General features: G+C 36.4%; 1 protein-coding gene across 1 annotated transcript in view; it reads left to right on the forward strand.

Annotated features, from left to right (window-relative positions):
- Positions 1-25411, forward strand: part of LTBP1 (latent transforming growth factor beta binding protein 1) — a 199851-nt gene that overhangs the window by 112343 nt on the left and 62097 nt on the right. The window contains exons 10-18 of the mRNA XM_074166229.1: positions 11264-11386; positions 12920-13087; positions 16292-16525; positions 18420-18442; positions 19446-19548; positions 20144-20242; positions 22349-22474; positions 23981-24106; positions 24832-24954. Of these exons, the coding sequence (XP_074022330.1) occupies positions 11264-11386; positions 12920-13087; positions 16292-16525; positions 18420-18442; positions 19446-19548; positions 20144-20242; positions 22349-22474; positions 23981-24106; positions 24832-24954 (1125 nt within the window). The remainder of the gene's footprint in view (positions 1-11263; positions 11387-12919; positions 13088-16291; positions 16526-18419; positions 18443-19445; positions 19549-20143; positions 20243-22348; positions 22475-23980; positions 24107-24831; positions 24955-25411) is intronic.

The following is a 25411-nucleotide window of genomic DNA, read 5'->3' on the forward strand; positions in this document are numbered from 1 at the left end:
ATGTGAAAGCTGCTGGCGGGATGCATTTCAGTCCTGCAATGGTCATTAGCCTGTGCTTCTCAATGAGTCAGGAAAAAGTGTCCTGTTTGTGTTTATCTGAAGTGGACAGGCTTTTTTAGAAGAGAAGAGAGCAGGGCTACTGAAGAAACATCTGTCTATATCACAAACACAGAGCAAAGCCACAGCAATAACTGTGAAGAGAAAACTGTTTAAGCTGCTAGCGGGAGAGTATTCATATTCTTGTAATAATCCTTACAGTTAGATTGTAAAGGAGTGGCACAGCATGTCCATATGCAAGTATACATTTTAATTAGATTATTCTTTGCTGAAAGAGCGTGCATGCTGTGTCCGTGCTTAGAAAGGGCCAGCATTGCCAGACCAAATAGTTATGGGGATATATTTCTGAATCCCTGCCTGCAGCTAAAACAGATTGCTGTTTTCACCTAGATATGGTCCAACTTTCACTGCCTTTGAAAACTCAAGCCTAAAAGCCTAATTAACCTTTTGTTCTACATTGTTATTGCAGGCAAAAGCCCCCTTAGTTTACAAAGCCTATGTAGCATTAGTGTGATTAATAACCGGATCCTGATTTTTTCTTTTCCTTTCAAGTGAGTGAATTAATGTAATGAAACATTATTCTCTCTAATGTGTATGTAGGACAACAAAGAACCATCTGTGGGTATGCTAATTTGAACAGTTTAGTGTAATTGGTATCAAGAAAGCTTTTATCCCCCTCAGTAATTATCTTTTCAATAGGATGATTTATTACATGTACACATGTGGATGCCCTAAGGCTGTCATTAAAGCCAAAATACAGCTTATCAGAGTTGCAACTTCTTTGTCCGAATCCACATGCAGTGCTAATTTCTGGTTCCCTGTTTAGAATGATACTTACTGTTTCCTTCTGCTAATGGTTTTCTTGGAAAACTGAAATAGAATGAAAAAAACAGCTGGTGAAAAGGTTGGATTCCTTTTTCAGGAAACTAACATATTGCCAATAGAGCACTTTAAAAATCTTATCTTGAAGAACTGGAAAAGTACCTGAACACTTGTTGTTTTTCAATGAAGTAAAAAGTTGTGCATGGACATTCTTGAAAAGTCTCCATATGCTTAAAATTAAATGTATATGAGCTTGCAGAAACTAGTACTTGTATGTTGATGGATCAAATTCTGTAATCATCTTCTCTGGGGACTTCAAGCTTTTTTCCTTTGGCTTCATCATGATTTAAAAGAAATATTAAAGGTATATTCTGCCCTCCTACATTTGTCCCTAAAATGCAGTAATAATTTTTTTCTCTCTGCATGTTAGATATATATTTTAATACTTTAAGTAGTAAAACAGCCTAACTTCATAAGAAATGCTATTTAATGTTACTTAGCTACTAAGTTAACAACCTTCTTTCAAGGAAGTTCTTTTGTGATGATCATACTGAGAAATAAATATATCTCCAGAAATTGGGTTGGGTTGCTGTTTGGACATTGATTATGTGTTTGAGAAGTGTGGCTCTGCGAACTTGTGTTCCAGTAAATTCCATGCAGAAGCACAAAACGAGTTGGATTGATTTATCCTGCTGCTACTCTGTTAGCTCACAGAAATCAGTGGGTCATTTCTTAGAATAAGCAACTGGTTTTTTCTGTAATTTAAATAGATATATATATAGCAATAGTTTCATTAGCAACCAAACATTCTTGTTTGTTTCTTTTGCCCCTTGTTGTTCTTCCTAATCAGACTATTATTGAAACGTTCAGATCTAACGGAGGCAGTAAAACCTGGATATTATATTTTTCTTACAACTGTGGATATTAATAGTGGTTAACAATATAGATATAGCAGAAATAATTGGAACAGTATTTTCAGTGGTGTTAGTAGGTACAGTTGTAATTGATTTTCATAAAGAGAATAAAAAGTGACGCCTGCATATTGAGCCAATTTGGAGATCTTTCAGTCAGATGGCACTTCCAGTGAAGCCTAGTGTATACCACCAGAATGAGTCAAATCGTCACAAATGAGACATAAATTATATATTTCAGTCTTAATTGGCAACATGAGATATTGTGCCTATTAAAGCACTTAACTGCATGGAAACATCTGTCAAGACAGATATTACTAAATAGCATTTAATGACTGACCACTGGGTCATTTCTAATTAAGAAATTGCCCAGTATTTTGAAAAATTCTAATTAGTATATAGTTGATCTAGAAGTCTTGCTGTGTTTAAATACAGCAAAGTGTCTTAAGTGTGTGTGGTTTTTATTGAAAGGCAAGTTGCTTGCTTTACGTCAAAAGGAGGTAAACATTTTCTGTTCAGTTTTGTTACTTGGTCATTTAAACAAAGTCATTCAGTTTTTGAAAAGCATAGAAATCTGATTTCAGAGCTAAGTGCACAAGTGCCCCCTCAGAAATTTACCTTTTCATGCTGCTTAGGCCTGGAATCAGCTGTGGGCTGATGTTGAGATTGCTTGTGTCCTCCGGCAGCAAGCACTTGGGACAGAGGGAACGAGAAGAGCTGCAGTACTTTCTAGCCACAAGTTTATTCCGAATATTTGAGTGCAGCTGCCAGGGCTGTGGTGGTCTGACTGGGCTTTCTGCTTCTACAAGTTCCCTTTCTTGGTCAATTTTCCTAAGAACCTTCTGGATATCATGACTGTCCTACCTGGAGGCTGTTGCATATTTATTTTTTATGCCTTATCATCTGTGTCATGTGTTGTCCCAAAAATTGTGAAATTATGTGTTGTTTTCTTCTGTTTATGCGTGTACTGTGACTTTGAGAATCTGAACTTTTTGTCTATTGAGACGTTTATTCACATTATCAAAATTCACCTACCAAATGTGTAAAACAGAAAATGCACTGTATACAAATGAGATCTGTTGTTTCAAAAGAGGGATTATTATTTTAATTAGTACTAAATCACTTCTTAGTGTTCTTCAGCCTTATTTTTGAACATTTTAAATGTCTTCTAGTTACTTCAACATAATATAGTAAAAAAACAAACCAACAAACCCTTATCCAGTTTTGATAGCTGGCACTATCATTTCAAAGTTATTGGTGCTCCTGAAAAGATACTCGACTACATTCTTTATATGAGTGGTAGCGATGATTTCTTTCAAAAAAAAAATTAAAGACTATTTTTGTTTACATTTGCATTGTTCAGAATTCTTGCGGTGACCCTTGACTTTTTTCAGCTCATAGACTGTTCTCCTTGAGCAAAATTTTTTTTTTTAAAATGGAGAGATTTAAATAACGTACTGTCAGAAGATTGCAGCTTTGACCAGAAACACATTAATAAACATGTATGTTCAGTTCTAGAATTTTGTTTTTAAGTTAAATGTTTAAATGTGGTTAAATGCTCCATGCTGTGATGATTTTGATGAGCATAAACTCAATGCATTGAGCATGGAGATGAAAGAATGTATTTCATTATATAGGAATGTTTCAAATTCCAGTATGTCTGTGACCAAATATGGGCCTCACTTGCTATCTGAAAGGAGTAGTAAGTGGATGTGCTTCATGTGTCCAAATGAGCTACAAGGCTGAAGGGAGAAAAGACAGCTTTACACCACCTTAGCGTTTCCTCTGATTCTGCATTAGGCCGGCTGGGCCTGGGTGGTCTGAAGAACTGTTATAATGGTTAACACAGCCAAAACACAGTGAACTTCTCTTCCTAAATACTCTTCCAGCTGGAGGCTGCCAAAGGGAGACACTACAGGGCTGATACTCCAACCGTCAGCTTTTGTAGGTTGGTCTATAGCGGAAGAGCTCTGTGCTGATCAACTAGTCCTTCTGCACCACTTCACTTGGCTATTGAGGGCATCAAGCTCTTCGGGTTATGTTGACCTGTTAATGTGTAGAGGACCAGTAGGTTGTGAAACATTTTCGCTGAGGAATCTAAATGGAGTATTTCAGTAAACGGGCAAATTAAAGGTGGTTATGGTAGCTTTGTGATGCAACCAGTAAATCACTCAGCATGTTTTACAGTAACCAAGCAAAGCATATTCTTTCAGCAGTAAGTGACGGGTACAGATCACGCTATAAGTAGGCACAGGAATTTTTCCTAGGATTGAATGTTTACACTTGGTATGGTTTATTGTCCTTGGAGAAAGGATACTCAGGCTACGTTATGGTGTCATTAATCCTGGAATAAAGCTGAAAGGATTCACTTCCTCAATGTCATAGAGTTAGGCATGCCATTGCTTAAGGAAAGGTAGGAGTTCCAGTAGAGAACCAAAGTGGTATTGAATAGTAGCTAATTAAGGCCCAAAGAGTGTTTTAATCTACTTTAAAAGCCATTATAGATTTGGAGAATGCAAGCAGAACATTGGAAGATAATACCTGCTGCAGTATGTCCTCCCTTCCAGCACAGAGTTCTTCCATGCATGGTCATACAGTGGAGAGAGGAAGACATTCTACTGCACTGCACCCTTCTGTACCTTCCATTAGGTGTATAAATGCTTTATCACTTAAATTTAAGTACCTTAGAACAGAATTTGATCCCATATCTAACTTTTCTCCTTTTAAAGTTTTGATTCGTATATTTCTTTTTCAGTCATCACAATTCCCCAGTGTGCAATGAAGGTAAGAGAGCTGAACAAGTAAATCAATACTTGAGTAAAAGAGCCTGACCCACATAATCCAGATTGAAATATTGAAAAGCCACTGGGGTTTTAGATCTTTAAGCAGGAAAGAACTATTTAGAGAAAAGTAACAAGTAAGGATTAAGTTTTTTTTCAAGTGTCTTCTGTTTTTTTCTTTCCTCTGCAACTCTTCATTCCTTCTTTAAATCACAGTTATTACAAGAAAATAGGTTGTTGTATTAACTGCTGCCTGCACTTAGACTTAATGAAAATTGATTTAGTTTAGTGATATTCACCCCACGTAATTCGAAATGTGTGTGTGCTCATGACTAAAAACTGAGGTCAGTTCTTCATCTGATTCTGTTAACTATTTGTGGAACAAGATTCTGGTAAAGTGCTTTCAAAACACCAAATTTCAAAAAAAATGTGACTTGACATATTTCTAATGTGAAATCTTGAAGATTGCCTTACCCTGGACAAAAATCCAAATAAAATTTCTTCATGAAAGTTCTTAGAAAACAAGGAGAAAAGCCATGAGTAATGTAAATTTTCATTTTGATATCAGTTATCCATTTCCATCTTCTATCTACTAATTAATGTATGTAAAGTTCTTTGAAGATGAAGTTGGTTTTGGATTTAGCAAAGCTATATATAATTATCATGGTTTATAACAAGTTCAATGTTAGCATGTGCTTTCTTGTTTGAATGATGTTGTTCCTATCTTCCTCCTCTGCTTCTATTTGGGTTTGGAGGTTTGTGTTTTTTATAAGTCATGAAGATTACTTCGTTTATAGTCACACTCTTCACAGGAGCAGACAAGCATTCAGGTAGGAAATGGTTGTTTTAGCCTGATTTTCCCCAGGAAATTCAGTGGCAGTGAGTCATTAACACATTGCATTTTCTGAGAGCAGGTTGACCTGACGCCCAGTAGAGCTATAAAAATTTGTGGGAAGGTATCAAACACTAACTGTTGTTGTTAAGAGAGCCTGTTTTAAGTTCTCCTTAGTGGGGAAGATTGCGGGATAGATTAGCAGCAGTTTGGTTAAAGTGTCTGGGTTTTTCAAAGCTGGGAGCACTGTGGTGGCTCTGGAGGAGAGTGTTGTGGCTGATCTCACCATATATCATGCTGTGTGCTTACAAGAGGATATAGGAGGAGCCGCTGTCAATACCTTGGTTATGGTAAAGCTTCTGTGCATTTGGATGAGCTTGTGAGAACTGGAGTCACCCACAGGGCCACCAGAATGGCACATGGCTTCCACTGCCGTCTCAGCAGATCCAAAGTAAGAATAGAGCTTTCATTTCTTGTCAGTCTTTCATGGAGGCGGACTACCAAATCTAGGAGCACAGTGTGTCAAGAATCATTTCTATGTATTTGGCTTGTATAATACTAAAGAGGAACAGCAAAGGGTCAGGCTGTCAGTGAGTGAAGAAAGACAACACTTCTTCCATGCCAGTGGGGTTACACCAGTTTATTACCATTGAGAAGGGCCAAGCCATTTGCATTGTCAAGTACCAACTATTATAAAATCAATGCTTTATTTACCAGTTCTTTATAAATCATAAATAACAGCACCTACTGTGAGAGTTTGCTGTGGAGCCATGCAGGATGCTGTGTGGAAAAACTCCTTGCTTAACCTTCTTTTCCATGTCGCTAATGCAGAGGCTTTTTATCAGTGGAACTTCATTACTCTATTTTCCTTGGAAACTGAAAATTAATATTTAGTTGGCCTTGAGAAAGCTTTACTTACCTGTGTATGGTTTTACAGTACTGCTACATAGCCCCTTGAAATATTTCCTCTGCGTAGATGAAGGTGTTTTATCAAATCATTCTTCAAGCATGTAGTCTGTTTGTACTTTTAGACAACAAAAGATAATTCAGACAACTTTAAAGTAGTTTTTTCTTCAGTTTTTGCAATGGAGCAAATGAATTCTCATTGCTATACTAATTTAAAAGTGTTTTTTTTTAACGTCCATATACAAGAAATAGAAGGCTAAAAAAAAAAAAGTCTGTTAATCTTGAATCAAATTTATTTTGCAGCTGCCTGAACAAGTTGATTCCAGTGCAATTTGCACAGCTGGGCAGGCTGGCAGGTGGTAGGAAACATTTTGGGTAGGTGGCCTTTACCACAGTCTGAAATAAAGTGAAGTAGATAGTAAGTCTGGAAGGTTTGGGGTTGGTTTTTTTACCCAAAGTTGTTAAATAAACACTATTCTTACATGTATGTATGTTTCTTTTGAAAATTTGAAGGGGTTTTTTATCAACTTATGGCTTGTTTCTGTTGAATCCCTAGATAGGCTTGTGTAATTCAGTATAGAGCAACAGCTCAGTAATTCTATGAGCTCATTGAGAAGACATGACTTGGAAAAGAGACATTAAAATACACTATAATTAAGTTATGCTGAGGCATCATACATGCACAATACAGTTAACTTTAAAAAATGGACAAATTTACCAAGAGAAATATCCATATCGGGAGCTCTAGAAGGAACATTCATTGGTATTTACATACATATAAGCTGGAACTTAAATGTAGCAGTGCCCACATTAAATAGCAATAACAGCGTACATGTGAATGGGGTGTTATATTTTTAAATACTGGACATATGAGAACAGTTCATCTGAGAAGAGATTTAATACAGAGGTAGTCATGACAGCATCTGCGAATGTTTCCTGCAGAATAGTTGAATCACTTGGAAAGAAAGACGACTGTGTATTGATGAATTGTAGAAAGATCCCATCGACCTGAAAATTGCATTCCTATGCCAGTTTTTCTCAGTGGTGACATGAAATAAAATTCAAATCTGTAAAAACATGCACAATTTCTATTTAGATGATGTTTAAATTCAGTTTACTTTAAAATTCACAATTACAGTTTTATCTGTATAAAGACTTAAATATAAGCTATGTTAAAAAATTTTTCATTATAAAATCCAAATAGCACAGTTTTGCTACTAGGTATTCAAGATCACTCAACTAGTTGAAGTCTGTAAACTGTAATTAGAATTTGTTTAAGTGCAAAGCCAGATTTTGTACCCTCTTCTGCAGAACAGAGGATGTTTTTCTTCACTTCACTGTAAATATATAGATGCATTTAAGTTCAGTAGTTAAGTTATTCAAAGTTGGAAAACTGCTTGAGAATGATAACATGACATTTTTTTCTTTCTGCAACATACAGATATAGTTCTAAAAACTTAAAAGATATGGTTCATTTGAGTAAAACAGATAATACTAGCATTGTGAACAAAATGATTCAAACTCCAGTTAGAAAGCGGGTTTCATAAATATTTTTTTCTCTTCTTATCTATCTGTGTCTTTGCATGATTTTACTTTTTTTTTTTATGGGCCTATATACTGTCAGTACTCAAATAATAAAATTTATCCATATATTTTTAAAATTCCTTACAATGAAGCTTAATGCAACCAATGAGTAAAATCATCATCTAATAAATGAAAAATGCATCATTAATCATTTTAGACACTGAAAATATGAATTTGCTTACGTAATGCTATGTAATTACATACCTTGCTTATAAATATATGTAGAATGGTAGAGTTATCCTCCCAGATAGGAAGGAAGAGTTACGAATTTTTCATAATGGTGACGTAAAAGGAAATAGTAACGTATTTCAACAGTTAAAAGACAAGAGACTTGGTTTCCTTGAAAATAAGAACTATAAAATCAAAGTCAAATTAATATTATTTAAAATAAGTTGTCTTTTTCACTGATTTAAAATGTAAGTGCTGTCTTCACCAGACAAAGTATTTCTGCTAATTCTACTTGGATATATATTCTAGAAAATGTGATAAGAAAAAGTGTTATGTTATGTATGTCCCCTGGGAGATATTTTCCTTTTTTTATCAGTAGTATAGGTTCATTTTCCTATAAATGAAAAGGTGTACTTAGAATTTGTAAAGGGAGAAAGTTGTTTAAAAACATCTGGCTATTACAAAGTAGAAAGCAAGTGATTCTTTTCACAATATGTACCAATGTCAACACCAAAAAGTAACTAATATTAAATGATAAAAAGTAAAAGCCAGATAAGAATGAAAGAGCACAGACCTTGTTAAAAATATGTATCTTAATTTTTTATATTATCTTTCTTCCATCTCCTAATTTGTCCTATGTTTTTCCTATTCCTCCAAAATCTCTATGTGCTTTTTGCGTGTGTGTGTGTGAGTGTAATTTGTGTAAATGTGTTGAGGATTTTCATTTTGAAGTAAACCCAGATACCAAGTATTTTCCCTGTATTCAGTGTAAAGTCTCTTCCTCTAACTTGCTTCTGCCAACAAGAGTCAGTGCTTCATCAAAGCAAGCAGAATTGTTCCATGGTTTAGCGTTTGAGGACTGATCTGACAGCATAAACTAACAAGAGGCAGAAAACTCTTCAGTAGGATCTTGAGTGTTCCAGTATTTGCTTTGCATTAGCTTGTAGGTCTGATGTTTGAAAGTGCAGGGTTAGCAATATGTTCTTTTCTCCTCACAACTTTACAGCAGCATCAATATGTTTCTATTAAGGGATGTTTCAATAATGTCTTTATTTAGCTAGCGGTTAAGATTTAAGTTCATTCCTCACAATAGTCACAAAAGATACCGATATTGGAACAAAGATGATCTTCCTTTTGGGATCAGCTGGCACTCTGTAGATGCCTCTAGTCATATTTTGAGATTTCAGGGCAAAAGAAAGAACCTAGTCAGACCAAGCAACTGAAGAAACTGTCTAAAAAAGTTTTCATCAGGTGCATCATAATGAGTCTAGCTTACTAAATATTCTGTGTTAGTGCAATCCTTAAATAAGATCCTCCTGTGCTTATATGGGCATTCTGCTGCTCAAAGATTGGATCAGCCAAAAGGTAGACTGCTGTAGGAGAATATTTCAGCAGGGTTTTGTGCTTTTCCTCAGCCATTCTCCTTTTTAAATAGTCCACTCCCTCTGAGGTCAGAAAGTCATGTAGTCTGGGAATTTCACTTGAAAATTCCTTTGAGGCAGAGCTGATCCTTTCTAATTCATGTGGTTTCCATCACATTTCATCCAAAGTTCTAGGGTATAAATTATCACTCTGTCACATGTGGCTAAGTGTGGAGAGGTGAAGTTGATCCAGGTGCTGTCAAGATACTAGATTAGGTATAGCATTTGAAAAGCTGAGGGATAAGTTCAACACTGAATATTTGGAAAAAATCACAGCTGACATGGCAACTGCTAGAGTCTGCTGTGCTTTGAGCGTAAGTTGTGCGCTCCTGCGTTGTGCGACAGGTAGCCAAACTTGAGAAAAATCAAAAAGGTAGAAACGGGAAAGATTCTTTCTGTAGGTTTCCAAAAGCAAACTCCAACACATCTGTTATATTTTACATTTTCAAATTCTTACCCTCGCTGATTGTGTTGACTCAGGCAGCAACATACAATGAGGTCAAATAAAATGGTGAGGGTTTTATAAAAACTAAGGGAAAAGTTAATAAATATTATATATTTTAGATAAAATGATCACTAATACCTGATTTCCAGGGAGCTAGCTGGAATATCCGACTTCCACTTGAGCTTGTTTCCTCAGCAAGGTAGGCATTTTTTCCTAGCTTAGGGATAGGGAGGGAAAGTTGTCGTGGTTTGAGGTAAAACAGAACCAACTTCCTTTTCAGTAATTCTACTTTTCAGTTAAACAGAGTATGTGTCATTCGTTTATTGGCCAGCCCAGCCTAAACCAAGACAGAAGTCTTAGGTAGAAATAATGCACTTAAGCTTTTTTAAAAGTAGGTCTGTTTTAATGAGCTGTCTGTTTTTCTGGAAGGGGAGATGTGACAGTTTATGACAGCCAGTTATGAGTTAGGGGTTTTTTTGTATTATTATTTTTTATTATTTTAAGGTTTCGAATATCAGTGCAAGCTACATTGTTACTGTCTCCTGAAATAAAATCCTCATTTGGCTGACTTAGTTACAGATGGTATCCAGATGATTGTCAGACAGGTCCTATTCTAAGAGTAACTGAATTACAGATACAACCCCAAGTGTGATAAAGGTCTGAGGCCCGATATTTGGAGCACAGGAGAATAATTCAGTGAGACCCCAAAAGAGGGACACTGATGCAGGTAGCCTCTTAACGGCAAACTTAATCAAAACAATTGTTAATTATTACAAAGTTGCGTTCCTACGGATGCAATCCTTTTTGCCCCACCTTACATGTGTTCTGTGCTTCCTGAAGTATATTCTTGCTATTAAGATGGTAAGCTTTAGACTAGAGATGGTATTTTTGCATTGTGCTTCTGCCAGCACAATGAACCTTCAGGCACTACCAAATACAGAGACTAATAAAAACTGTATTAAATGTGTCAAGCAGTATTCCATCCTTTGTAAAATACACTATATCACTTAAAATTTGTATCCGTGAATGTTCTTGTGAGTTGTGTTTGACTGCGCAAGCAATCATCTAGTCAGAAAAGAGGGGTTGATAAGCCAGTCAAAGTGTATTTGTTTTTTTATTTCGAGTACTTGAGAATGATGTATAAATGTAACTGGTTTTCTGTTATGTGCTCAGCAGTGTTTTAAAAGGTTATAAACCAAATGTCAGTATGGGGAAAAGTGTTGATTGGAGTGTTAACTCGTAACAGTTCTGCACATATTTAAAGCAAAGATAATTTCTGAAGAAAGAAGAATATTAATACACGTTTCAGTATCTGATGATTTTCCATTTTCCCACAGATATCAATGAGTGTCAGTTACAGGGAGTATGCCCTAATGGTGAGTGCTTGAATACCATGGGCAGCTACAGATGTACCTGCAAAATGGGATTTGTGCCAGATCCTACTCTCTCAAGATGCATAGGTAAGTAGTAGTGTTAATCGAAGTATCAAAATAGATACTTAATTGCACTTTAGGTGAAGATTTATTTGACTGGCCCAAACTCTTCTAAGTTGTCCCTGTCTTTTTTGAGGTCCCTGCCTGCTCTTCTCAGTTTATTCACTTTATTTAGTCAGTCTTGGTGCTTGTGTCTCTTTTCTGTCTCTTTGTTCTGGAAGCTTTGGTGTCCACCAGTGACCGGCTATGATCCTTGCCATCTTTTCCTGGTTTTCTAGTCACAAAACCTTCAAGGCCGCAGCCAACCTCCTCATACATTCAGTCTTTCTCACCAGCCTGGAGTTCTCTTTCTCACAATTTTTTTTTTCCTCCTCTCTGCTAGTTCCCCAGCCAAAATCATCCATGTGTCCTGCCCTCCCCTCTTCCACCTCTGCAGCTTTGACCTGGGTAGTTTCCTTTACTAAACATTCAGCCCAGGATGATCTTTGGCACATTTTCCTTCTGATTAAGAAGGATTAAAAAATAAGAAAGAATTAGGAGAAATAAAAAGTTGTGAACAGCGTGAATGCAAATATTTTCCTCTCTTAATCAGCTTTTACTTGGTTTGAGATCAACTGCCTCTGCAAGAAGAAAAGAAGGCACAGAGAACAGCTAAATTTCTCATTTTAAATTTTTTTTGAAAGTACATTTGCAAGTAAAAAATACCTCGTTTCCTAAGCTCCTTATCTGAGCTATCTTTAGATTTCAAAAATACAGTCTGTAATAGGTGAATTCTTTCTTTTTTTCCAGCACAATTGTCTTATGCTACTGGTCAATGGCACTCAATTCCTGAGAAAGTTTTTCAGCATTCTGAAGAATTTCTTACTGCTTTTCAGTTTAACACCAGAAAAAAGGAGTTGGTTTTTATTTTTGCTTTTACATGTCATGTTGAGTTATGCAAACATATTACCCACAACTGTTAACTGTATGTGAATGTGGATGCATAAGTTAGAAAACTGAACGGATCTTAGCTTCGTGTTATCTCATATAGTCATAGTTTATGGCCTTTGGCTCTTCCACATTAAAACTAATCATAACAAAATGTAAATATGTAATTGTGTCTTTTATAAAAAAATGTCAAGTATGGTACTTAATCCTTTTGCAGTCTTATTATATAGCATACTTACAGCTGAATGTTCCAGTGGCTGTGTAGCTTAACACAGCTGTACATTGCTAGTGATTAACCGTAGTCTTCAGCCGTCAGACTTGTGTACAAGTGTGAGAGCTGATTCTGACTCTCCATTGTAACAGCATGGCAACTGCTGGTTTGGAATTTTTTTTTTTTTTTTTTTTTCAAAATACTTTTTTTCCTTGGTCTAGGATGAATTGGAATTCAGGAGTGTTTGATGTGAAATAAGAGTTTGGTTTTAGGTTGTGATTATGGCTTAAGGTAGGTGTTTGAAATTAAACTGACGCAGGTGTTAATATTAATCCATTTAACTGGTGTTGGAAATCTAGTGGTGTTTCTCTGTTGTGCATTTCATGTGAACAGTACCATCCTCTCTTCTGCTTTCATTGCAGCTGATAATCCTATAGTTGCTGAAGAGAAAGGACCCTGCTACCGGTTTGTTAGTGCAGGAAAGCAATGCATGCATCCTCTTTCTGTTCAGCTCAGCAAGCAGCTTTGCTGTTGCAGTGTTGGCAAAGCCTGGGGCCCACACTGTGAGAAGTGTCCGCTTCCAGGAACAGGTAAGAACTGCCCATTAAAAATACGAGCTCTTGCCCCCACCTTATGTTTGTTATGCATGCTTTAAAAAAAAAATTCCAAGAATTTATTTTAAACAAGAAGTGTCCATCAGTAAATTATGACAATTCTCTATATGATAGTAGAATAATCACATATATAGTAGTTTTGTTCATAGGGATTTATGATTAAAACAAAGGAATTATCTTTGATGTGTTTCGATAGAATATCCAGATTAACAATATTTGCATCTCAGAATATGTCCTTGAACTTTGATTCTCCATCACATGAAGATAAATTAATTGTACATTATATTCTGACTATGGATACAGACAAATTGACACAAAATCTCACTAATACTCTTCTTTATTAAAAGCACCCATGAGAGGATGGCAGCTTTTGAGTATTAGGTTACAGAATGACATATGTTGTAGTTTACATTACAGTTAGTGGGAATACGTATGGGAATATCTCTACTTTCTAATCTCTCTTCATATCTTTACCATCCTTTTTGAGGAACATGATAAGTATGATGTTGCCTTCTTAACAACAGACCGGTAGTTAAACATTTCATGCCACCTTTCACTTAAACAATTCCTTATTTGATACATAAAGCTTACTTGTATTATCAGTGTTCACTTGGAGTCCTGCTGCTTTTAAATATATAAGGACATGGACCATACCAGCTTGGTTGGTCACCGCCCTCATTTAGGCTGCTCATAGATTAAGATCCCACATATTATAGATATTGATCACTGCTTTTGAGTACCTTCTATTCCCCGATTTGGAGTAAAACTTAAACATCCAAAGTTGGAGTCTTTAGTCAAAGTCAACTGAATATTATTTTCTGTCCAAATATATGGTCAAGTTCATATTTTTTTAAAAAAAAATTGCTTGTTGTAATACACATGATGTACAGCCTGTTCAGTATTTTAACACAGGTATTTGTAATGGTAATCCACTGTTCTTACTGAAGCTGCTGCTGCAGATGTCACTGTTATGATACAGGTCATGTATTTCTCTGGAGTACTTTATAAAGATTCAGATTTTCAAAACTGGCTAGCTGCTTTGGGAAATCCACAGTTAGCATCAGAGACATTATGAGAGTGGCATATTCCTTAATTTTTTGAAGTTTGGCTTACAGAAATCAAAATGACCAACATTTTTGAGCATTTCAATTGATTTTTAAAGCCATTGTTTCCTGCATGACCTTTGGGTTGCTAGGTCACTGATTAGGATTTTAAAAGTGCGGTTCACTTTCAGATAAATAATATTTCTATGGCTTTTTGATGGAGAAAAAAAATACTCTCATCAGATGACTTGCAATTTAAATGCAGATGCCTTACATCTATGAGAATATTGCATGAGGAATGCAATGCTCGATTGTGTGTATTCTGGAGCAGAGAATATATCTTTTTGCAAAGTGGACTGCTCTCTGGTCATCATTGAATATTATGTGGAATTGGTTATTTTAGTGATTTTTCTTACAGAGAAAAAAGAGTCAAAATCAGTGAGTAGAAAATTCTTATGAGCTGTGTGGGAAACACTTTTCCCATTTCATTACAACTTTCATGTTCCTTTCAATAACAGATTAAATTCATAATCTTTCAGAGTTTTCTATGAAAAATATGTGAAAGTGGGATACTCCAGAATGGGGTAATGTATTTACTGCAGCATCCTGTATTAATTTAAGAGTCATTGAATTAAAAAGTCATGCTCCCACTGTCTTTGAAAATATCTGTACAAAGTAGACCAGCTCCAAAACAGAGACTGATAGAGGCCAGCTTTATATACCCAGGTCCTGAGAGCACTTATCAGAGCTGTGGTAGAATAAGGCTCACATTTCTATTCTGCATTTGAGAGAATATCACTTGAAACAAGATTTTCTACATCCTGAGCATGCATCTGAAGGGACAGGCGTCAAATTTTCTCTGTGTTCCTCCTTTGACCAGAATTCCCAACCTTAGTTGGGTATTTTTGTGGCAAGTTTTGATATTACCATTTCCAAACAAAAAATATTTCGTCGTTCTGAATCCACTCAATTTAATCAGTTTGACCCTTCATCTTTTCTATTACTAAGACACCTTCAGAACACAGTATGCAATTAATGCATACTGCAGTTTAACATATAATTTAATGAATTCATCTGTGGCCTACCTATAGCTAGTATTTTGTGGTTTTATTTTTGATGCTAATTAATTTTAAAACCCTGATGTGTTCAATGCAGAATTTGTGAACTTACCAGTGCCCCACGCTGACCATCTTTTAAGAAGCTGTAAGAAATCACTTGGAGCACCTGGGAGACTAAGTCTTTGGTGTTCCATCCCAACTTAGCTTTACCTAGAGCAATGAGGACAATGAGGCACTGCCCCCTCAAGATTCCTGAAGGTCTTCCTGTCCTGGCAGGAGAATAGCTATTATCTTTGATGGGGAGGAAGGCTGACCTGTATTTCTTTTTCATTCTAGTCTTCCACTAGGACCTGATGCTCATGTAGAGCAGCTGCAGAGATCAGAGCAGGATCTGCTGCCTGATTTTCATTACCTTTTTCTGTAGCAGCTTTATACATGAGATTATTTCCCCTCTCTTCCAGTAGTGATTTGGCTTTTTATGATCCCCATCTTGTTTTTATCCAGCCCACTGAGGTCAGTGGAAGGACTTACTCACTTCAGTGGAATTTGGATCAGGGCTGGTATAAGACCTCTGATGTAGTCAAATGCGAACCTGTGAATGAATGTTGTTAGTGATTGATATTCTTCTGCTCCTCTAGTACAGGGTGGTGAGCATTTTTTCTTTGGTGTCAGCAAAAAGAGAATGATAGAAATAGTGATCTTCATTCCTTATGCAATGTAGATGATGATGACAATTTGCATATTTAAATTCATATTTGGAAAGGGTATACTGTTTGAAGAGGATTAGTACAAAATATCGTATATAATATTATATAATATAATGATAGATTAAACATAACTGAAGAAAGATGGTAAACTGGAGTGGAAACCTCCTGGGAATAACAGCCAGAACATGATTTTGGGAGAATGCTCAGTCATATTAGCATGCAATGCATAGCTTGTCTTTAAATACTTTTTTTGTAAAAATGTATATACAATATGAGATTAAATTTATTAGTGGTAGTCATTATATTTTCCACTATGTCAACATATTGCACTTTTAGACTCCTAAAAGGAATATTTTCCCATCCCAAATCTAGCTGCTTTTAAGGAAATCTGCCCTGGTGGAATGGGTTATACGGTTTCTGGCCCTCACAGAAACAAGCTATATCATCACCCTGCAGTTAGAGTACAGCCACCTGTCATTGGCAAGACCCCGATTACTCAACCTGTTGCTAAAGGTACTTCTCCTCCACCTCTCCCAGCAAAGGAAGAGCCAGTGGAGGCACTGACCTTCTCACAGAAAAGTGAGACTGAGATGGCTGTGCAAGAAGGTGAGAGTGGGAAAATTTAGTCATTCTGTATTTCTATGCATGCGTCTTCAATGGTATATTTCTTTGCGGAGTAGCTGCGTACAGTGCAGGACAAAGAGGCTCCACTTCCCACAGCAGAGCAGTTCTGAAATTTTATGTATAGCCCCTACCAGATGCTGAGAACACCATGGAAAGAGAGAGAAAGAGACTGCTTTAATCTCACAATTTTTTTATGATAAGAAATAGTAAATATTTAGCTTAAGACTTTCATAAAGATATTTATAATCTCTAACATATATCAAAGGACTTCAGGCTTTTATTTACTAGTATTTAGGGTGGCAGAAGCTAAGGGGTTTTCATCATCTTCCTTCTATACACTCCTGTAGATCAGCACCACGTGATGTGGGCATGCTTCTCCTTCATGTGGTCTGCTCTCACCCCTGCAGCTGCTCGCTCCCTCTGTGTGCCCATGTTGGATCAGCCACTCTCTGCTGGGCTGTTTAACTAAGAGAGTTAACTAAGAGTTGACTACTCTAAGATATTTTTCTCAGACTTCATTTTCTGCAAGCTCCTCTAAGAACTTGTAGCAGCTGAAATTGTCCTGAGTCTAAAACTAATGCAGAAAGCAGCATTATTATAAATACATTGCCAGCAAATTTGGGTGAACTAACTGTAGACAAGAAGAAATACATTGCTGAAGAAACCCTCTGATGATACTGAGTACTTAATAGGTTATTTCCAAGTAGCAGTTATGTATCTGTTTGTCAGGCCATTATTAGAAAGAGTTTCAGTCAGCTGACTTGGTAAAATTCTGTGTGACACGGGTTACCTTCCAGTTAAAATCACTACTCTAGTTTTACTTTCAAAAAGAAAATGCAGCTAAACTGAATCTGGAGAGAAAAATAAGCCATTCAAATATACTTACAGACTGTGCTGGATTAGAAAATCTCACATAAACCTCTGGGCTTTTCTGTGTTACGAAGTGGAAAAAAGTGGTGTATCATTTGCTAAAATATTGCTTCAGTAGTTAGAAAGATTGCCACATTCTAGTAAATCTTAAAACACAGAGAATCTGGAGAAAAAAGAAGTATTTTTTTAAGTAAAAAAAATATGTTTGCATTTGGAATTTTTGAGATTTTATTAGAAGTTCTCCCAATTCTGATAATCAGCCTCCCTGCTAATGCTGAAGAAACTAGAGCAAGAAGAGTGACATATTTACAATATTTTTTTTTTAAATCCTGTAGAAAATGCTGATTGTGAAAAGAAAAATATTCTTACAGTTTTTTTACAGAAGCATATAGTTTTTCATCAGTAGAAGACAAATTCAAAAATGGTGAACTGCAATGGAAAATAAAATACTTATACGAAATTTCTACCTCTCCTTCCCAGAAAAAAGTCACTTCTGTGGAGGAAAAAAAACCCAACCAAACCACTTTTACTTGCTTAAAGAAGGCAAATTTCAAAACTTGATTATTTTTTTTTTTACAATAAATCTTGCAAAATTTTAATGATTAGCTATATATCACTATGATGTTAATTTACCTTTTAAATAATTACAGATGTTTATATTTCTTTGAAGGAAATTTTAAAAGTTTAATCAGTGAGTTAATAACCTGTGAGTTTCTCAGATTGTTTCTAAGGAAACATTTGAGAAACCTATAAGGCAGCTGAATACTGAGTAAATAATTGCAAGCATTGGTCAGTGTGAAGAATCTTATACTGGTTTCAGGTTAGTTTTCACGCTTGCTTCAGGAACATTACTTCAAGTTTGTAGCGTTTTGGAATGAGGTTAGAGCCTGAAATTTTTCTGCAATGGGCAGCAACCACTTTCAAATGTGTTAGTAGTATTAAATAGAATGTGTAAGTAAATGTGATGTGAAGACTGATTAATTCTCTTTTCTCTTTCCGGTTTTAGTGGCAACTGCAGCCCCTGATCAGGTAAAACATGATGTGATTTATGTAGGAATTAGAATGCAGACCACGTGTACAAGATATGATACCAGAACTCTGAAACGGATTTAGGATTTATGAGGAACAAACAGCTTACTGTGGACTTACAGTGCAAACCCTGAGGCAAAAAGAGCTCATATTTTCATATACAACAATAGGCAGATAGTAAGGTACAGGAAAGAGGTTACTTTAACCTCTCTTTAGGGCATTGGTGGAGTGTCTAGTACTATATTGTTCTATCCCATTCTGGAGGTTGCATTTTAAAGAGGATATTGAAAAATGCAGACAGTATGAAGGAGACCTAGAGGTACTGACAGCCAGAGAAAATGATTTGGAGAGAAACAGTATGAAGCTTTGAGAAACATTTGTGACACCTGCTTAAAAGACTTGTATTAATGCCTGAGCCAGTTTCCCAGGTTTTTTAAGGTTGTGTGTATTCAGTGGGGAAGAGTAGGTGTGTATCTGTGTTAAGTCCCACATTCTGGAGATTCTAGGTTCTCTACGCTGAAGGTAATGGGATTTGCTAGGAATAACTGCAACTGTACTTCATTTCCTTTTCCTAAAGACTTACAAGCATCTAACACTTTTATGAAAATAAGATGATCAGTGCAATAGCTAAGAGAGAACCTTTCACAGTGGTCAAAGAGACACATCACACATTTCTGTGTGATGCTTAACTACAAGTAAATACTATTCGTAAGCAATTAAAGACTGGAGGATGGGAGAACTATGGAGGGACAAAGCCAAAGATAGAACTAGAAGCTCCATGAAATGGCTGCTTCAAATAAAATCACTGTTAAATTGTATGCCGTTGTGTAAACATAGTATTCTATGTTCTTTCAGGCTTTAATTGGTGGTAATTAATGATCTGCTATCAAAAGCCACTCATGTGCGAATGTTAGCAGTTTCTCAAGCCAGGAGTTTGTGGTTTGTTATGATAGCTGAATTAAGAGAACGTTTTCAGAATGTAAATTTTTAATTATTCTTTTAGGAGTTAGCTTCCCTTGATCAAGAAAAGCAGCCTGATCTAGAGCCTGGGCAGCCTCAGCTTTCTCCTGGAATTTCAACAATTAACCTGCATCCACAGTATCCAGGTAACTTGTTTTGACTTGTCTTTTAGCATGAGTGAGTGCTTACAATTCTGCAAAGAATGGGAAGGTAGCAATTGTAACAGAGGTTAATGAAAAATTGATTGCAGCTTCATAAGCAATTTTTCCATGAGCAGAATACAGAAAAAATAATCATGGAAGGTGAAGTGGGAGGAATTGAGAGGTTGGCATTGGCTGGGTGACTTGTTAGGAGGCAAAGACGTATTTTAGGCAAAAGTAATATCCTGGATTATGTACATGAGAACTTTAATGTCAGCAGAGTTGAGGCCTTGTACCCTTTCCAAGAGGAAAATATACTTAGGTGCCTCCTTGTAGTTTTATGCGCAACTTTCACTGCAAAAATTTTACTATTGTTCTTCCTTTCTTTAGCACCTCAGTTTTTTTCACAAGCAGTAGAATGGTGGAAAACCCAATTATACTATTTTTTTCTATTCTAGATCTATGCAGGGTAAACTAATGAAAAGCTCCATAGCGTCTGGCTCATTCAGTATCATGTGTGAATTCTTTAAGGGGATTTTTTTTTTTGAATGCTTTAAGGGTTTTTTTTGGATGTGATTGATTTCCATTCCATGTCACACAGTAGTGATTGAGAAAACATCTCCTCCCCTGCCTGTTGAAGTTGCTCCCGAAATCTCTACTTCGAGTGCAAGTCAAGTAATTGCACCTACTCAAGTTACAGGTATTGTACTTCCTTTTTAGAACTAAAATAAATTAAGAAATGACTGTGAGTTCCTGACACTACGACTTGTTCCGTGCTACATCTGAATTATAATAGCAAAGAGAATGTAGCTGTAGAACAGAAAGGAAAACTTTAGGGAGAGATAGAAAGTACAGAACAGCACAGCGAGGAGAGTACTGTCAACAGAGCTAGGACTAGACTCTCCAAGGATGTAGCTGCCCACAGATAAATGGTAGAAGGAAAAATTAATAATTCCACCTTATACTATATGATCTGCAACTGAAGTCCAGAACTGAAGACTACTTGGCTACAAGTAGTCAAGTTTAGACAATCCTGTACATGTGTTCATGAAGTAGTCAAGTTTAGACAATCCTGTACATGTGTTCATGAAGTATGCATGATCATGTTCTTTGAGGGATGTAGACTTTGTGGGATGTAGATCAGCATGTTCTACAAAAAGCAGATGAGGATTTACTCTAAGATCTATTTTGAAATGTTCTTTTGACATTTGTACTTCTTCCTTTTTGATGTATTAAAGTTGCTTTTTCTACATCCGTGGGTCAAAAAGTGAAAATAACAGAAATGCAAGTAATGCTCCTGTCATAGCTGAAACTTGTCTAAGTCATGCCTGTGTCCAAAAGGCATGAAAATTTTGCTTGCTTTAATTAACAAACAAAAAGGTGGATGTACTACGTGTGTATATATGAGAGCATTACCATGTCACTCTGGCTAGTCTCTCAGAATTAACACAGGCTTTGAAGTAATTGCAATATCGAAGTAAATACTTTAAGATGTAGTATTTTATATTTATGCCTACCAAGAGATTTCCCAGTTTGCATTCACAGGGAGAAATTGCACATGCTTTAATAAAAGTTTAACTCTTCGTAGATGTCTTTCCTTTGTGCAAGAATGGGTTTTTGAGTTGCACGCAACATGCACAGGTTCTATATCACTCAGTTGTTTGAAGTATGATTCTGTCTGCAGTTAAATCTTCATGAATATACTGCAAGAGTAGAGAAAGTATCCTGTCTTTCTGTAAGCATTCAGCTGCCTCCTTCAATTACCTGTGATTACAGTTCGTCAGTCCTATATGAAAGTTCTGCTAATGGTGGTTGTCAGACCAGAATTTGGAAGTCAGCTCTGCTGTGACTGTGCCCCTTCTGCCAGCCAGCACCCTGCTTCCTTACAGGAATAGGAAGGTACCCTGCTGGGAACTCACATTGCTTAGAAAAAAAATAAATGGTAGTTTTCCATATTCTGCTGTTTTTTCCTTTCCTCAGGAAAAGGAGTGGAACTAGAAATTTTTGTGTGCCAGAAACAAATAAGTCACTCTAGTGTTCAGATACAGTTTTAAGTGTTGTTTAGATATTTAAGAGAGAGTAAAGTACAAGTGGAGTAAGATTTGTAGGACAAAATCCTAAATTGGATTAAAAAAGCTGAATGCAATTAGAGTTGAGATGTTTTTGAGTGCCTTAATTCTGTACTTTAAGATTTAGTTAAATTTAAATGTAACCTATTTCTAAATAGTCTGAATACATTATTCTTCCTTACAGATAACCTTTTTCAAGTATTACTGTTTCATGCTGCTGTATAACCTTAGTTTAAATTGCAACTAAACACAGTCATTAGTATTTTTTGCAGTAACACATATACTTTGAGAATTTCTAAAACTACTGTAAGGGTTTAGCATCCAATGCTGCCCATATCTGAATCTCCTTATCTTACAAAATATATCCACGCCATTAACAGATGAGTACTCTCAAATTAATCAGAAACCCACTACAGTTTATTTTCTTAACCTTCAATGCAAAGGTTGAATTATATAAATTTTTATTTTATATTGTCTTAATTTTACTTTATTTTTTTATGTACTCATTTATAGATCTTGAATGGGACATGAGACTACATCACTAGGAAAATCCTAGATTGTTTCTAGATTCTATCAGATAAGGTATCCATTACAGAAACTCAGGATTTACAAACTTGATTGGCAGTTATTTTCAACTGCCAGTTGCCAACTGATCTTTCTACTTGGATTACAGAGTATTGTACACTTACTGAACTATGTGGGAGAGTTTAACATTAAACTTTTTTTTGTTTGCTTAGAAATCAACGAATGTACAGTTAATCCTGATATCTGTGGAGCAGGACACTGTGTTAATTTGCCTGTGGGATACACTTGCATCTGCTACGAGGGGTACAGACTTAACGATCAGCAGACAAAGTGCTCTGGTATGAATGGATGCTTTCAAAAATCTGAAATAACTGTGCTATGAAATGCTTGAAACATAGAGTCTGGTCAGGGGAAATATGCTACAGTGCAGTCAGGAGTTGCTTCCTCTACTGAATGCTTCCAAACTACACAGAAACTATTTTTGCTACATCAAATAAAATTTGCCAGCTAGTATCTGATATAGCCTTTCAGCTGCTCAGAAAGAACGTGAATTTAATTAAACTGAATGAAAGTACTTCCCATTGTGAGGTGAGAGAAGAGTGCTTAGACAGACCGTCTCTTCTCAGCTTTATGTCAGCTAACTAAAATCATCAGACTGCTAGGAAGAAATAAGAATAAGGCTCTGGAGAGACCTTATAGTGGCCTTCCAGTACCTAAAGGGGGCCTATAGGAGCGATGGGGAGAGACTCTTTATCAGGGAGTGTAGCGATAGGATGAGGGGTAATGGTTTTAAACTGAAAGAGGAGAAATGTAGTTTAGATATTAGGATGAAATTCTTTACTGTGAGAGTGGTGAGACACTGGAAGGAAGTTGTGGATGCCCCTTCCCTGGAAATGTTCAAGACCAGGCTGGATGGGGCTTTGAGCAACCTGGTCTAGCGGAAGGGGTCCCTGCCCATGGCAGGGGGATTGGAAATACATAATCTTTAAGGTCCTTTCCAACCCAAACCATTCTATGATGCTATGAAATACACTTCTGTTTGGAGAAAGAATGATTGAACGGATGCCTGTTTCTCAGAATGATTTGCCCAGCTACCAGCTCTGCAGCTGAACTAAATCCAGTCATTTTGTTAGGTCTTTCCTTTCAACCTTCTGCTGAAAAAAGAAAGTATGTCACAAACATCCCAGAAGCACATTAGGAGATCTGCAAAGTGAGGTCTTTATCCCCTTCAAAACTACTAAGTTCTGGAACAGAGGGCTTTGATGAACATGAGACAGAACCCAGCCTGGCTCTACATGAGCCATTTCAGATTTGGAAGCAGCTGAATCAGTATCTTTCCTTCATTCAGAGTATGCTGGTTCCTCTGTAACTTGGATCAGAAAAAAAATTTTATATCATGTTGCCAGATTATGGCGTATCAACTTTTCATGCTACCAAAAGTTTAGTAACTTCACGCGTGCTATCAGGTACAACTACAGTATTAAAAAATAATTTACACACATACACAGCCAAATGGCAACTTAAAATTCTTCTATTGCATCCAAATTGTGTTATTGTTCCATGCTTGCAGCTTGCACTCAGTGTAGTGATTTGAATAGTAATCATCTCACATTCTTTGGGCCAATGCAATATTCTTATAGTCTAAGCCAACAGGAGCATGTTTTTCCAACCAAAACTATTTAATGCATCTTTTTTCAGCTCTGAGGGAGAGGAAAACATATACTTTTTCAAATAGTTAAAATAATTACAAGATCAGCCTTTTCAAAAGCATGGCATAGAATTTACACAAATAATCACAACTAAATATGTTATTCTATAGTCTTACGTTTTTATTTCTTTTGTAGATATCAATGAGTGTAATCAGGCACCTCATCTCTGTTCCCTTGGACGCTGTGAAAATACAGAGGGAAGTTTCCTATGTATTTGCCAAGCTGGATTCATGGCCAGTGAAGATGGAACAGACTGTGTTGGTAATTACTGGTCTCCTTTATAGAAAATAAAAATATATAGATGAATCAAGAAGTTTATTTAAAACCCCCTAATGTCCCCTTTTCAACTTTTTTCTTCAATGTCATTGGTACTGAACTGATGCCTGGAAATGTTTTTAGCTGCCTCTCACTAGGTATTGTGGTGAGAAAAATATTTGAGAGGCTCCTACTACTTTTCAAAATGTTATTTGTTAAAAACCAAGAATATATTCAGTATCATGCTTGTTTACAAAAATTACCATTTAGTAAAAACACCTTCTGTGGTGGGAAATACAAATATTAAAAACTCTTTCAATCACTAGCAGCTGTAACAAACCATATTTTTAAATATAACTGCAAACAGCCACGGACTGCATGGAGAGCAGCACAAAGAGACTGAAGTGGCTGTGATGTTCCTCAGGTTAGTGCTGCCTTGGGCACAATATACACGCAGTGACGCGCAGTGTGTTTGGAACCACAGGCAGGGCTGCTCACTGCCCTTCTTCCTACAGGCTGGTTGTTTCTAGATGTCATTCTCTCTTTGATTACAAGCAGTGAGGTAAAGATGGAACTGCTCAATAAAAACAGCTGTAGGGCTCTGGCTTGCAAACAGCTTGAAAATCCGAACTCACTTTTGTTTAATTAAAGCAGAGTTTAGGGGAGGCACAAGCATTCAGTAATTTCATGGTGAAGCAAAGTTTCTCTTAACTTCTCTTTTTCATCTGCAGATTTTGATGAATGTTCAAGACCCCATACTTGTGGAGAAGGCTTTTGTATAAATACTCTTGGTTCATACAGATGTGAATATTGCAATAGTGGATACCAAATGAACAGAAGAGGTGAATGTGAAGGTGGGTTTGGACTCTTCACCAGTAGTAATACAGTAACAGTTGCCAAGCCAAACAACTGCAATAGGAAGAGCCGTTTGTTCACACTGACTGCTGTTTCTGATCTCAACAGAAAAATTTACATCTATATCTTTATTTTTGAAGAAATCTGACCATTAGATGGAAATATTAAAATAACGTATTTTTTTCATGTTTAACTTAATATTTTTCTACCTGGTATATTTCATTTAATTCATTTCATTCTCCATTTGCTATGTGATTTCACACCAAATATCTTGGCATAGTGGTTTTATATCTGTTTGTGTTCAGAGTTCCCTCTCCCTATCCCACTCTGTGCTTATTTCCATGGGTAATTTCTCTAGATTAATTTTACTGTTGGATTTCTCTCACAGTGACTTTATTTAATTAACTTCCCCTTGCACACCAGCTGAAAATGGCAGAATGTTCAAAAGGACATTGC

Source organism: Numenius arquata, chromosome 2 (assembly GCF_964106895.1).
Source record: "Numenius arquata chromosome 2, bNumArq3.hap1.1, whole genome shotgun sequence".
In the NCBI taxonomy this organism is placed as follows: domain Eukaryota; kingdom Metazoa; phylum Chordata; class Aves; order Charadriiformes; family Scolopacidae; genus Numenius; species Numenius arquata.